This window comes from Suncus etruscus, chromosome 2, assembly GCF_024139225.1.
Source record: "Suncus etruscus isolate mSunEtr1 chromosome 2, mSunEtr1.pri.cur, whole genome shotgun sequence".
Classification (NCBI taxonomy): domain Eukaryota; kingdom Metazoa; phylum Chordata; class Mammalia; order Eulipotyphla; family Soricidae; genus Suncus; species Suncus etruscus.
This window is the reverse complement of record NC_064849.1, coordinates 7,469,344-7,483,549: the sequence shown is the minus strand read 5'-3', so window position 1 is coordinate 7,483,549 and position 14,206 is coordinate 7,469,344. Positions and strand designations below refer to the sequence as shown.

Genomic DNA, 14,206 nt, shown 5'->3' with positions numbered 1-14,206 from the left:
TCGTGTCCACATCCTTCCTGAGGGTCTCCACAGTGACCTTGAGTTCATACGTATTGCTGAGCAAATCCTGCAGGGTCTGTATGGACTAAAGGGGAGAGGGAGAGGGACAGGGATTAAGTTAGTATGGCTCAAGGGATCTCAGCGCACAGCCATATCCTCAGGACTTCTTGTCCCCCGAGGTCTCTGTTGGGACCTTCACAGCACAGGATGACAAAGCCAACCCTGCTTAGAGCTCTAGGGGGCCCTTCCAGGGCAGGAAAGAGGAGTGGGTCTATGGGGTACTGCTGGGACTGAGGGAGGAAACAGGAGAGACCCAGCCCCTGGAAGCCACTCACAGAGGGTCAGTATTTATGTATCTGGGATTTATGTCTCCCCAGGTTTTCTCTGGCTGCTGTGCAGAAGGTAGTGGGCAGAGAAGGAGACTGGATAGGTTCAGGAGGTCACAGGTATAAGTCTCCTACTCACAGATCCTATGGCTGGGGTCTCCCCAGTTTTAAGATCCTCAGCCAGAAAAAGAGTGTGAAAAATAGTCAATCATGTAGGGAGAAGGAGCAATAGTACAAAGGGCAGTACTAATGACAGAAAATGTTCTTACTGAAAGTGAGATTAAGTGTAAAATAAAGGATTAAACATATTGTCGAGGGCCCGGAGAGATAGCACAGCGGTGTTTGCCTTGCAAACAGCCGATCCAGGACCAAAGGTGGTTGGTTTGAATCCCAGTGTCCCATATGGTCCCCCTGCCTGCCAGGAGCTATTTCTGAGCAGACAGCCAGGAGTAACCCCTGAGCACCGCTGGGTGTGGCCCAAAACCCAAAACAAACAAACAAACAAACATATTGTCGAAAGACAGAAAGTGGCATAGATAAGAAAGTAAGATCCCGGCCCAAGTGATAGCACAGCAGGTAGGGATTTGCCTTTTATGTGGCCAACCCAGGACCTACCCAAGATCAATTCTCGGCATCCCATATGGTCCCCTGGGCTGCCAGGAGCGATTAATTGATTTCTGAGTGCAGAGCCAGGAGTAACCCCTGAGCCTGAATGCCACCAGGTGTGGCCCAAAACTGAAAAGAAAGTAAGATCCTGGGACCAGAGCAATAGTATATAGAGGGGAAGGAGCTTGCCTTGCCCCCAGTTGATCTGAATTCCATCCCCAACATCATATAAGGTCCACTGAGCACAGCTTATGTGTAATTCGCCCCAAGCATTCCTGTGTTGCTCTAAAACAAACAACAAAACCCCAAGAAAATAGGATCCTAGGTTAGTGGAATAAGAAGGAGAGAAGGGAGGAGGAGAAAGAGGAGGAGGAGGAGGAGGAAGAGAAAGAAGGGAAAAGAGGGGGCCAGAGAGATAGCACACGGCAGGGCTGTTGCCTTGCATGCAGCTGATCCAGGACGAATAGTGGCTCGAATCCCGCCATCCCATATGGTCCCCCATGCCTGCCAGGAGCCATTTCTGAGCACTGCCAGATGTGACCTAAATACCTCCCTCCCAAAAAAAAGAAGGGAAAAGAGAAAAAGAGAGGCTAGAGATAAAAGTGGTGAGTGAGTGAGCCAATGTGGCTGTGCTTGCCCCTACAGGACCCTGCTGTCCCACCCCAAGGGTACTGGGGGAGCCGGGGCTCAGCGTCTAGGAAGGGTGTTCCTTACTTTGGCCATGGCCTCCTCATTTCCCTCCACCATCTTGCGAAGTTTGATGAGGTGATACAGTTCCTCAATGGGCCGCTGGGCGCCTGTGCTGTGGTCCAGAAGCTGGGTAGTGGACGGCAATGCCTGCAGCATGGCCAGCTGGCTCTCTACCTTGTCTACACGGCTCACCACGTGATCGAAGACATTGCTGAGCCTCTTCATGGGAGTGGCAGTGGTGGGTGGGCCATCGGCCTCCCGGGGCATGAAGTGGGAGGGTGGGGTCTGAAGGAAGTCCTCATCCCCCGACAGCACCTTCTCATGCTGCGCCAGCTGGATGTGTTCCAGGATGGCTTGGAGCAGCAAGTGCAGGGCCCGAAAGTTGACCACCCCGCACTGAGGGATGGCCACATTAACCAGCTCGCTGAAGGTGAGCGAAATGCTCATTCTCTCATCTTCAGGGGTGGGGGGATAAGGGCTGGATTTGGGGGTACCTGGGAACTGCATGGTCGACTCCTTGGAATGGAATGGCTAAGGAGCCTGTGGTCAAGGGGAGAATGGCCTGTGTCTGGAAGCTCCGCTGTTGCTAGGACACTGGGATGGCCCGGGCCCTCTCTGAAAGCAGGGTGGGGCTGCCACTGTGTCAGGGCTCTGCTTCTCCTATCTCTGTGCTCTGGCATTATCCTGGCATTGTTCTGGAGATCTAGAGATGACACCTGATGCCTGGGACTGGTATGCCAGGTCTCTCTCCAGCTGACTGAACAGGCCTGACTTCTGTTCTTTCCTCTCCTGGACACCCTGATATGGACTGGCCTCTTGCCTCTATGGCCAGGTCACCATCAAGACAGCCACCCAGGGATGGCATAGGCAGGACATGTGTGCGGGCAGCTGTTGAGAAGGGATTCCAGCTTCCCACATAATCCCATTTGTGGCTCTCAAGCCCATGGTGTGTCTGTCAACTTGATGTGGGGAGGCATGTGGGAATGGAGAGGTTAAAACTGTTACCCTTTCCCACAACTTTCTGCCTATCTCACCTGGAGAGGGAGACCCTCCCATAGCTGGGAAGGATCTGATTGGTAATTTAAGGGGTTGCCTCAGGGGTGAGAGGGAGATTCAGCAAGAGGTCTCAGTGGGAAGCAGGATGGAGAGATGATAGAGACAGGATGGATGTAGGAGCAGAAAAGATGCTGCTCAGCTTAGAAGCCACACATGTCGACTAAGAACTTGTAATAAAATTTGTCTCCTAAAACTTCATGACTGCTGTGGATTTCCTCACCGTTATCCTGAACCCTCAGATCCACCAGGACAAAGAAGCTGCAGGTACGGTGCAGACCAGAAAAGGCTCCCCTGTAGTATCAAATAATTAAAGATGGAGAAGGATGGCGAAGGATAGATGGATCTTTTTCTGCCATCCCAGGCCACGTGGCTCTGCAACCCCCATTCAGCTGGCGAGTCCCAGGTTAGGTGAACGGCGGAATCACTCATCCAGAGACAGGCATCAGGAAGCATCAACTTTATTCATGCCCTATTCACCACATGAGTGTGGCCTATCTTTCAAGCATTCAGCCATTCTTAGCTACCCTGCATCTTAATTCCTTTCAGCCATCTTCCTTTGACCTCCATGCTGGTCAAAGACCAAAAGAGGCAAAGACCCAAAAGCCAGAGAGCCCAGCAGGGCAAATGGTCCTAATCCCCCGGCTCAAAGGCTTATCTACCTATTCCAAGACCCCTCCCAGGAATGAGCCGGGTCTTGCAGGTAAGGTCACACCTAATATTTAGTTCCCAAGACCCCTCCCAGAAATGGGCGGGTCTCAGATAGGTACACCTAAATCCTGGGTGGAGTTACACTCCCCTATCCAGTCCATAACCATCTAGGACTCTATAATTAATTAATTCAACAAAAACGCCTCTAGGGCAGTGCCCCGTTAGCAGGAGAGAGGCTCTCACGCATACGCTGTACCCCACAAACTGTGCTTTGTTCTGTAGAAAAAGGTCCATGCACTATTCTGAGCAATTATAGCACAGTGGGGAGGTTGCTTTCCTTGCAGACTACATCCCTGGCATCCTGTTTCCCCAAGGACCGTCAGGAGTGATTGCTGAGTGCGGAGCCAAGAGTAAGCGGAGTACCGCTGGATGTGGTCCAAAAGCCAAAAAACTAAACAAAAACCCCATAGCCACAGCAGTCACTGGTCCCTCTTACAAACACCATCACCTGGGGTCTCTCACTAAGCAGGATGTAGTCAAAAATCCCAGAAACCAGATCCCCCAGTTTAAAGGATTCATGAGCAGGACTTTACTTCTCCTTCAATATATGGTTTTTTTTGGGGGGTTATTTGGGCTACACCCAGTGATGCTTAGAGGTTACTCCTGGCTAAGCACTCAGAAATCACTCCTGGCTTGGGGGATCATATGGAACGCTGGGGGATCAAACCGTGGTCTGTCCTAGGTTAGTGCATACAGGCAAACGTCCTACCACTTGTGCCACCACTCAGGCTCCCTCAATATATTTTTTTTTTTGGTTTTGCTTTTTGGGCCACACTCGTTTGACGCTCAGGGGTTACTCCTAGCTATGCACTCAGAAATCGCTCCTGGCTTGGGGGGACCATATGGAACGCCAGGGGATGAAACCTCGGTCAGTCCTATGCTAGTGCTTGCAAGGCAGACCCTTACCTCTAGCGCCATCTTCCCAGCCCCTCAATATATGTTTTTTTGTTTTTGTTTTTGTTTTTGGGTCACACCTGGCAGTGCTCAGGGGTTACTCCTGGCTGTCTGCTCAGAAATAGCTCCTGGCTTGGGGGGACCATATGGAACGCCAGGGGATGAAACCTTGGTCAGTCCTATGCTAGTGCTTGCAAGGCAGACCCTTACCTCTAGCGCCATCTTCCCAGCCCCTCAATATATGTTTTTTTTTGTTTTGTTTTTGTTTTTGGGTCACACCTGGCAGTGCTCAGGGGTTACTCCTGGCTGTCTGCTCAGAAATAGCTCCTGGCAGGCACGGGGGACCATATGGGACACCGGGATTTGAACCAACCACCTTTGGTCCTGGATCGGCTGCTTGCAAGGCAAATGCCGCTGTGCTATCTCTCCGGGCCCTCAATATATGTTTTTAATATGTATTGAAATAAGCAAGTTGGGAGGCACCAGGATTTGAACCAACCACCTTTGGTCCTGGATCGGCTGCTTGCAAGGCAAATGCCGCTGTGCTATCTCTCCGGGCCCTCAATATATGTTTTTAATATGTATTGAAATAAGCAAGTTGGGGGGCCGGAGAGATAGCACGGAGGTAAGGTGTTTGCCTTTCATGCAGAAGGACGGTGGTTTGAATCCCTGCATCCCATATGGTCCCCCGTGCCTGCCAGGGCGATTTCTGAGCATAGAGCCAGGAGTAACCCCTGAGCGCTGCTGGGTGTGATTCCTCCCCTCAAAAAAGAAATAAACAAGTGGGCTGGAGTGGCACCATAGTGGTAGGGCATTTGCCTTGCACGTGCTACCCTAAGACCGACCATGGTTCAATCCCTGGTGTCCCATTTGATCCTCCAAGCCAGGGGCGATTTCTGAGCGCATAGTCAGGAATAATTCCTGATTGTCACCGGGTGTGGCCCCAAAACAAACAAACAAAAATAAGCAAGTTTTGTACACATTGACCTCAAGTGTCAAATTTAATCTCATCTCTTTTTATTCTTTTTTTTTTTTTTTTTTTTTGGGCCACACCCGGTAATGCTCAGAGGTTACTCCTGGCTATGTGCTCAGAAGTTGCTCCTGGCTTGGGGGACCATATGGGACACCGGGGGATCGAACCGAGGTCCGTCCAAGGCTAGCGCAGGCAAGGCAGGCACCTTACCTTTAGCGCCACCGCCCGGCCCAATCTCATCTCTTTTTTTTTCTTTGGTTTTTGGGCCACACCCGGGGCTGCTCACTAGTTACTCCTGGCTCTGTGCTCAGAAATCACCCCTGGCAGGCTCGGGGGACCATATGGGATGCCAGGATTCAAACTGGTGTCCGTCCTGTGTTGGCCATGTGCAAGGCAAACACCCTGCCGCTGTGCTATCCCTCTGGGCCCCTAATCTCTTCTCTCTTACCTGTAAGGTGACCCTGTCATTTCAGCTCCCTGACTACCTCCCTCAATCTAAACCATTTTTTACCACAGCAATCAGAACAGCTGTTCAAACTGCCAATGGAAATGACAAGTCTAGTGTGGGAGACAGGACCTATAGCTCCCAGGAGCCTCTGACCACTACATTTTGCATCAACCAGCAGGGGTTGGGGCAGATAGCTCAATGCGCAGGCTTTGTATGTGGTCCCCTGAATCTCCAGGAGCACTGACAGGTGTGTCCCCAAATGGATTTAACTACCATTCCCCACCTACCACGCATTAAAACAAAATATATTTTGTGGGGGCCGGAGAGATAGCATAGAAGGTAAGGCGTTTGCCTCTCATACAGAAGGTCATCGGTTCGAATCCCGGCGTCCCATATGGTCCCCCGTGCCTGACAGGAGCAATTTCTGAGCATGGTGCCAGGAGTAACCCCTGAGCACTGCTGGGTGTGACCCAAAAACCACACACACAAAAAAAATAAACCACTTTATTAAAAAAATATATTTTGTGAGTGTCTCTTTATTATTTATTTATTATTTTGTCACACCCAGCGGTGCTCAGAAGTCACTCCTGGAAGGGCTGGAGGACCCAGGACAGCCCTGTACCAGGAAAACATCTTCCCCTCGGTGCTATCTCTCCATCTCTTGCAAGGGTGTGGTGTTAAGTTTAACCCTGAAGACAAGGTCCGAAGCAGTGAAACCACAGGCGGAAGGAAGTTTTCTCTGCCAGGTAAGTCGAGGCTGCGTGCGGGGCAAGAAGTAGTAAGGCGTGAAGGGCCCAGATCTCATGCAGAAAGGGCCCCTCCAAACGCACAGGGGCTCCCCAGGAAGGGTCTGAGGCGCAGTGCCTCGGGTAAGTCCTTGCAGGGAGGAAGCCCAGCTCTTCTCCTAGGAGCATGCACTGCGGGGCTAAATGCGTGACCACGAGCCGGGGTGAGTCGCCCCCTCTCCCAGAAACGACCCCCGCGGGGCTCCCGGAACTGGGCCCGGAGCATCGCCAGCGCCCCAGGGGGAAGAAGAAGCCCGACTCCGCCTGCGCGGCTCACGCCCCTCCCACCCTCGCCCGCGGCGTCCGCGCGGGGCATGCTGGGGATTGTAGTCCTCCTTGCGCTCTGGGCGGGTAGCGGCGCGGGCGGGCGGACTCCAACTCCCAGAATCCTTTGGGTGAGTAAGTGGTGGTGGGGGTCGGCGTGCTGCGCGCGCAGAGCGCCGCGGTGCCGAGGGTCCGTGGACTCCTGCGGGCGCCGGGACTTGGTCCCGTTTCGGCTCGGCTCGGCCCGGCCGCTGGTTCCTGGTCCTTTGGAGGTAACGGGACCCCGGGGGCGGCTTTCCGGGGTAGCCGTAGCAGCCTCGCCAGGGTTCAGGCCCGGGGGACTCTGACGTCTCGCAAGCCGGAGCCGTGGGGACAGCGGGTCGGGCCGGGCCGGGGGCGGGAGGGCCGCTTTGTCTGTCACCTGGCCCGTCGGTTGGGCAAAGTGGGGGACGCGGCGTCCTCGGCGTGGTGCGGGCCGGGGGGTCGGGAAGGGTCCCCTGGGTGGAGCCCCCTTTGACCTTGTGCCTCCCGGGGCTGTGCGTGGCCCGCTCGGGCTCTCGATCGCTTGCCCGCCCGCCTGCACCGGGCTTGGCACCGGGCCACTTGTCATCGAGGACCGGGCCGCGGTGCGGTGGCGCTTGGGGGTTGGGGTGCCCACTGAGCCCGGCCGTGCAGGGGTGTTGGTCGTCGACTCCGGGGTTCCGCCGACGTGCCACAGGTGTCTGCACGGAGTTTCGGCGACAGCAGCAGCACCTGTGACCCGCCCGGGAGCTGTCTCTAGGCCGAGCCTTTCCTTGTCACCTCTCCGGACTTGAGGCAGGTTGGGGGGACAGGCCAGCTGTGCCTAGCTCTCTCTGCGCAGATCTGTGGGTCTCCGGGACCAACTCCCAAACGGTCAGCGGCGCCCGGCCACACAACCTTGGGGGTGATTCCGAGCTTCGAGGGTGGAGTCCCAGCTGTGGGGCTTCGAAGCGGGTAGTGGTGGAGGATCGGGGTGATCCCGGTGGAAAGAACCGGGTGTCTGCGCGCTGCAAGGAACAGATAACAGAGACGAGTAGGGGAGACCTAATCCTTGTGGGGACAGATCTGGTGGGCGTTGGGGACACTCCTCCAGGCCAAGCTGCCCTGCGCTGGGCTGGCAGTGATTGATGGGCACCAGCCTGCGGCCTCCTGCTGCCTTGCTTTGGAGCTCGCTCTCTCTGCTGCTTCCAGCCTGCTGGGGGATGTTTCCCGACACCCTGGAGATCCAGGTGGAGCCATTTGCAGTCCCTGGGGCCCGCCAACACCCTTCTCCTGGGGTGTGGGGGAGTAGATGCAGGAATCCTGTTTGAGGGCCTCGCGGGGTCCTATGGGACCAACTGGCGGTGGGTGGGCGGCGTGGGGGTCCGTGGCTGTGTGTGAGGCTGTGCAGGCAACCAGATGGGAACTCTGCTGTGGGGAGGTTACTGTGCCCCATTGGGGACTGAGTCTAGAGCTCCCCAGGGGTTCTTCCAACTCGTTAGTAATGCAGACATGGGGCACACCTGGGGCCAGCCTTGCCCTCTTCCAGCTCCAGGTTATGACCTGATGGCCTACCCTGAGGGCTGGTGGGTGGGTGTGGCTCAAAGCAGAGAGTGGGGGCAGGTTTGGAAGCCCTGGAGCCTTTGGAGGGGCCTGTAGGCTTTGTGATGTGTTTGCTTCTTTTTTGGGGGGGGGGTTGGGGCCACACCCGGCGGTGCTCAGGGGTTACTCCTGGCTGTCTGCTCAGAAATAGCTCCTGGCAGGCTCGGAGGGACCATATGGGACACCGGGATTCGAACCTACCACCTTTGGTCCTGGATCGGCTGCTTGCAAGGCAAACGCCGCTGTGCTATCTCTCCGGGTCCTGTTTGTTTCCCTTAACATTCTTTTCTTGCTCTGTGGGCCTGAGCCATTCCAGCCCTCTTAGCAAAGAGCCACATCAGTGGTGACTCCTCTGTCACATGAAAAAGATGCACCTGACCACATCCTTTCCCCCTGAGCCTCTGCAGCTGCAGAGGAGCCTGTGCTGAGTATGGTCTGACCCTGGGGGCTGGTAGGGGGCACTGGACAGCAGCAAGAAGTTTTCCCTGCAGTGTGTCCTGAGCTGCTGTACCCCTCCCTGTATCTGTCACCTTGTGCCTGTCTCCCTTGTTGTCCCAGTACTGTGTCCCCATTCGTGTCGCCCATCATTCTCATTCGAGCAGTGTGATGCAGGTGTGGGATGGGCTCCAGCCAGACTCCTGGCCACAGGCTGAAGCAGGGAGGCTGAGGGAGTGGTATGGCTCTGGGGTGTGACTTGACTTGGTTCTTCCTGTCTTTCTGTTCAGGAACTTCAGATTCATGCCAGGAAGTCCCTGGATTCTTGGCTGGGGCTGGGGTTCAGCAGAGAGGGGATCTAGACCAGTTCACCCTGACCCTTAGGGTACTGTGAACTTAGGGCCCCCAGCAAGGGGAGGATTATGCCCAGGAGCGCTCACTCAGTACCACCCTGTCCTTTGGCACTGCCCCTACTGCCCAGTATAGGGAACCATATCCAAGCTCTGGCCTGGCTTCCAGGTCTCCCCAGGGTCCACTGGTCCCTAAGAGACCCATGCCAGCACCTGGAGCATGCAGGGGGTTTGCCATTTCTTTTTGTTTTTGGGGGGGGTCACACCCGGCAGCATTCAGGGGTTACTCTTAGCTCTATGCTCAGAAATCGCTCCTGGCAGGCTCGGGGGACCATATGGGATGCCTGGATTCAAACCACCATCCTTCTGCATGCAAGGCAAATGCCCTACCTCCACGCTCTCTGTCCTGCCATTTCTTCTTCTTCTTTTTTTTTTTTTTGGTTTTTCGGGCCACACCTGTTTGATGCTCATGGGTTACTCCTGGCTAAGCACTCTGAAATTGCCCCTGGCTTGGGGGGGACCATATGGGACGCTGGGGGATGGATCCGCAGTCGCGATCTTTCCTTGGCTAGCGCTTGCAAGGCAGACACCTTACCTCTAGCGCCACCTCGCCAGCCCCCCGCCATTTCTTCTTCAGTTTACTTTCTGCTGCACCTGGAGTACCCTGAAAGCAGGCCCTAGGAAGCCCCCACACAAGGCACAGGGCAGGAATCTGTTGGCTCAATGTAGGCTTGGGGAGGAGCAGGAATACCTGAGACACTTTGGACCCTCCCCAAGCCTGCTGTGGTCTGCTCAGGCCAACACCTTCCTTTGGGCTTCCTTTGGGAGCCCATTTTGCATAGTACAGCAAGTAGCCCACTTTGTTTCCAGGTTCCCTGGACACCCTTGGACTCAGCACTTCAAGCTTCGCATCTGCCAGGCTCTTTGCCCTGTGGGTGCTGCTGACTCCTCCCTTGGACCAGCAATGCCTAAACAACCTGTGGGGGCACAGAAAGGGACACAGGGGAGTTGATGAACAGGGCACTGGAGGCTCTAGGGAGCCTGGGTGGCAGATCATTACTCGAGTCCCAGGAGTGCCTGCAATCCCCAAGTCTGGATGTGAGGGGTACCATAGAGAAGTCATGTGCAATTCCTCTAAGATACATCTTCCCCAGATCGCAGGGCCAAGAGGCGCAGTCCATTGAACGGGGTTGGGCATGATGTTGGAGGTGTCAGAGGTGCCCGTAGCAGGGTAACTTTGCCTGCAGTACCAGCTGAGAGCCCAGAGCTATGCCAGGATAGAGATGGGTGTAGGCATGCGCTCTCCTCTGTCCCAAGACAGTTGGGTAGCTGATCCAGTGTTCCAAGCATCAGTGCAGGATGGCTCCCCTTGTGCTGGGGACATGGGCCAGGCTGCAGCCTAGGACTGCGATGCCCGCATGCTTGGCCTCCGAGGGCCTCATGCTTTTTCCTGGCCAGAAATGGTGTATTGCTCTCCGACCCTGGCATGTCCAGCCCTGTGGCGGAGGAAGCCTTTCTTCCTCCTGCATAGCTGGGGCTTCCTCAGGCTCTAAAATTAGACACCGCATAGTTACCACACCCTGCCTGGTCAACAGGTACCACTGGTGTTTATTCCCTAGTGGCAGTTCCTGATAGTGCTCCCCAGTGCTCCTCCACCCTCATGTCTCCTCTCCTCAGTGTCAGCAGGAGAATGCCCGGAAGCAGTTCTATAGTCCACGTCAAGGCTGGAGCCCAAAGCAGAGGCTTGGGTTGCAGCCCAGTGTGGGTGGGACATGGGCAGAGAGAGCCCCAGCACATATCCCAGTGAAAGGAGGAAAGAAAGTACACGCCCACAGCTCAAGAGGGACATGTGACGTGCTCAGGCCCCATGGACCCAGGCAGCTCATGTGTGTCTGCAGTCATTTTTAGAGGGGCTGCTGCCCCAGTAGAGCCAAAACAGTGGGTGGAAGGACTCCCAGCAGAACTCAAAGGTGCTGGGTAAGGGAGTGTCTCGACTCTGAGGTTGTGCTCAGGTGCTGGGAGTTGAACCTGGATTACAGCTACATGAAAGTGGCTACTTTTGGGCCCGGAGAGATAGCACAGCGGCGTTTGCCTTGCAAGCAGCCAATCCAGGACCAAAGGTGGTTGGTTCGAATCCCGGTGTCCCGTGCCTGCCAGGAGCTATTTCTGAGCAGACAGCCAGGAGTAACCCCTGAGTACCGCCGGGTGTGGCCCAAAAACCAAAAAAAAAAAAAAAAGAAAGTGGCTACTTTCTCCAGCCTTTATGTTGCCTTTTTTTTTGTTCCCCCCATGTTGCTTTTTATTTTTATTTATTTAGGTTTTGGGGCCACACACGGTACCGCTCAGGGATTACTCCTGGCTATGCGCTCTGAAATCGCTTCTGGCTTTGGGGGACCTTATGGGACTCGGGTATCAAACCGTGGTTCGTTCTAGGCTAGCGTGGGCAAAGCAGATGCCTTACCCCTTGCATCAACGCACCAGCCCCTGCATGCATGTTCTCAGACCTCAGCAGGAAGTATCTGCAGGAGACAGGGTAGACTCACTCACTACAGACCACAGGGCCAGCAGCGTCCTTCACCTCCGGATCTTTCCTCTAGGTCCAAGGGAAGAGGTGAAGATGTCCAATGAGCCACCCCCTCCTTACCCTGGGGGCCCCACGGCGCCCCTGCTGGAGAAGAGTGGAGCTCCATCGACTCCAGGTAGGGCCTGGGACCCTGGGACCCATTGGGGCTGTGGGAGGTGCTGGTGCTTGATCTTCCCAAATCCTGTCTCCTGCAGGCCGCACCTCCCCAGCTGTGATGCAGCCCCCATCAGGCACACCACTGCCCCCAGCAGACATTGGCCCCCCACCATATGAGCCACCAGGTCACCCTATGCCTCAGCCCGGCTTCATCCCCCCTCATGTGAATTCAGATGGCACCTATATGCCCCCAGGTAGGTCCCACCCTGGCGAGGTGGGTCTGGGTGTGTCTGGCAAAGCAGCTGGGAAGTAGGGAGCAAACTCAGAGGAGGGTGTGTGGGAGAGACGGAGTCTGAGTCCCTATGCTCCGCTGCCTGTGGCTAGGGCCAGAAAGGGATAGAAGAATATGGTCACGATGGCCGGTCTACTCTGTACTGTGCGCTGACAGTGCTGTCTGCTCTTCCAGGTTTCTATCCTCCTCCAGGCCCCCACCCACCCATGGGCTACTACCCGCCGGGACCCTACCCACCAGGGCCCTACCCTGGTCCTGGGGGCCACACAGCCACAGTCCTGGTGCCGTCAGGGGCTGCCACCACAGTGACAGTGCTGCAGGGAGAAATCTTTGAGGGGGCGCCTGTGCAGACAGTATGCCCCCACTGCCAGCAGGCCATCACCACCAAGATCTCCTATGAGATTGGCCTGATGAACTTTGTGCTGGGCTTCTTCTGCTGCTTCATGGGGTAGGTGGCAGACCCATGGGGAGGGCCTGTGCCCACTCACCACCTGGGAGCCAGGGCATCTCCTCAGGCCTCCTTGTTCCCTCTCTGATGTAGGTGTGACCTGGGCTGCTGCTTGATCCCCTGTCTCATCAACGACTTCAAGGACGTGACACACACATGCCCCAGCTGCAAAGCCTACATCTACACGTACAAGCGACTGTGCTAACCAACGGAGCTGGACTGGACTCCCCAGCGGCAGCCTCACCCGTGCTTTGCTCCCCACGCCGTGGCTGGTTTCCCTGCTCCCTTGGAGGTGCAAGCCGCCCACCAGTCCCTGAAGTCCCGTCCTCTGCACCTTGCCCTTCCAACTGTTAGCAGCACCTCTGTTGGATTTAAGGCCAAGCGTGAGCAGGTGGAAGGGCTGGCAGAGCATGTGAAAGGAGTGCCTGGCGTGGTAGTAGGAAGCTGTTAGGAAGGGGCTTGAGCCTCACTACCGGGTCATTTTTGTGCAAGGCACTGGAGTTGAGCAGTACAGGGACAAGAGATCTGGGTTTATTTCTGGGGTGCTGGTGGTAGACAAGGTTGGAAGAATGGCTCTGGGCCCTAGAACTCTCAGGAAGTCTTACCATGTTGGTGAAGTATCCAGGAGGCAGCTGGGATAAGGAAGTGAGTTCAGCATCCCTGCAGCCACCGGGTAAGTGATTGGGCGCTGACTTGCCTTTCGCCCCTGCCCAGCCACACCCTGTGAACCCATCTTTGCTGGTGCCAGAAGGAATACCCAGGAACTTTGCCCACCATTTAACTGTTCTTGCTGCATGTGGGAGTGACCTGTCCCATGGCTGGTATATCCCACCGGGGACAGATGGACTTGGTAAACATGCCCCTCTTCGCCCTGGCTGACTCACTGTCGCTGTGCTCGCTAACATGACCGGCATGGTGTTAGCTGTGGCCCTGGACTGGGGACAAAGAAGGCAGAGCGCCCTGGTCAACATCAGCCCTGGCCCACGCCCACACTCTCCTGAATGGTTGTCTCAACTTGCTCGTGTGGACTTTGTCCCCTGCTCCTGCCCTCTGGTCTTGCACTGCCACTGCATGGCCGCCCGTCACTGTGAGTTGTGCCCTCTCAGTTTGTAGTTTCTCATTAAATCGGCCCTTTCACTCCCTGCTGGGGGGCCTCTGCTCTGCTCTCTTGCCTGGCTTTCTTCTTTGAGGGAGAGAGGGCTGGGCTGAGGTGGTAAGTGCGCCGACCCTGAACTGTGTGGACAGTTCCTGTTGTGACCCAGGCATGGTCCTACATGTGGGGCCATCCAATTCTGAGCTAGCTCTGTCTGTGCTCCACATCTTAATTTGAGAAGGCTGGTAAGCGGTTATACTTGTAAAACCTTCCCCACCATTTAACTCTAAAACGTGAGGGTCCTCATTAATAAAGATATGTAAGTTGGGTTTTTATAGTTTTTTGGAGGGCCACACCAGCATTAACATACCAGGATTAACTTCTGGTAGTGCTCAGGGACCACGTGAAATGTTGGGGATTACATTTGGGTTGGTTGTATGGAAGGCAAGCACAGTACCTACTACCCTATATTTCCAGCATCCCCTCACCCCTGCCTTTTAAAATTAAATCAGTAAGAAATAGGCTAGAAAGAGTGCAGAGTTTAAAGCACTTTTCC

The 14,206-nt window shown here is 55.3% G+C and overlaps 1 protein-coding gene across 1 annotated transcript; it reads left to right on the top strand.

Annotated features, from left to right (window-relative positions):
* Window positions 1-6,907: 6,907 nt before the first annotated feature.
* Window positions 6,908-13,723, top strand: CDIP1 (cell death inducing p53 target 1). The gene is made up of 5 exons (XM_049768525.1): window positions 6,908-7,022; window positions 11,735-11,836; window positions 11,916-12,071; window positions 12,284-12,557; window positions 12,651-13,723. The coding sequence occupies exons 2-5, from the start codon at window positions 11,755-11,757 to the stop codon at window positions 12,760-12,762; spliced, it is 624 nt and encodes a 207-aa protein (XP_049624482.1). The 5' UTR covers window positions 6,908-7,022; window positions 11,735-11,754; the 3' UTR covers window positions 12,763-13,723.
* The last annotated feature ends 483 nt before the right edge of the window (window positions 13,724-14,206 follow it).

What these genes read in the sequence shown, in the direction of transcription:
- CDIP1 (XM_049768525.1), top strand. Translation starts at nt 11,755, where the DNA reads ATGTCCAATGAGCCACCCCCTCCTTACCCTGGGGGCCCCACGGCGCCC. An exon ending in TGGAGCTCCATCGACTCCAG is followed by an intron (nt 11,837 to 11,915) that starts GTAGGGCCTGGG and finishes TGTCTCCTGCAG; the next exon opens with GCCGCACCTCCCCAGCTGTG. An exon ending in TTCTTCTGCTGCTTCATGGG is followed by an intron (nt 12,558 to 12,650) that starts GTAGGTGGCAGA and finishes TCTCTGATGTAG; the next exon opens with GTGTGACCTGGGCTGCTGCT.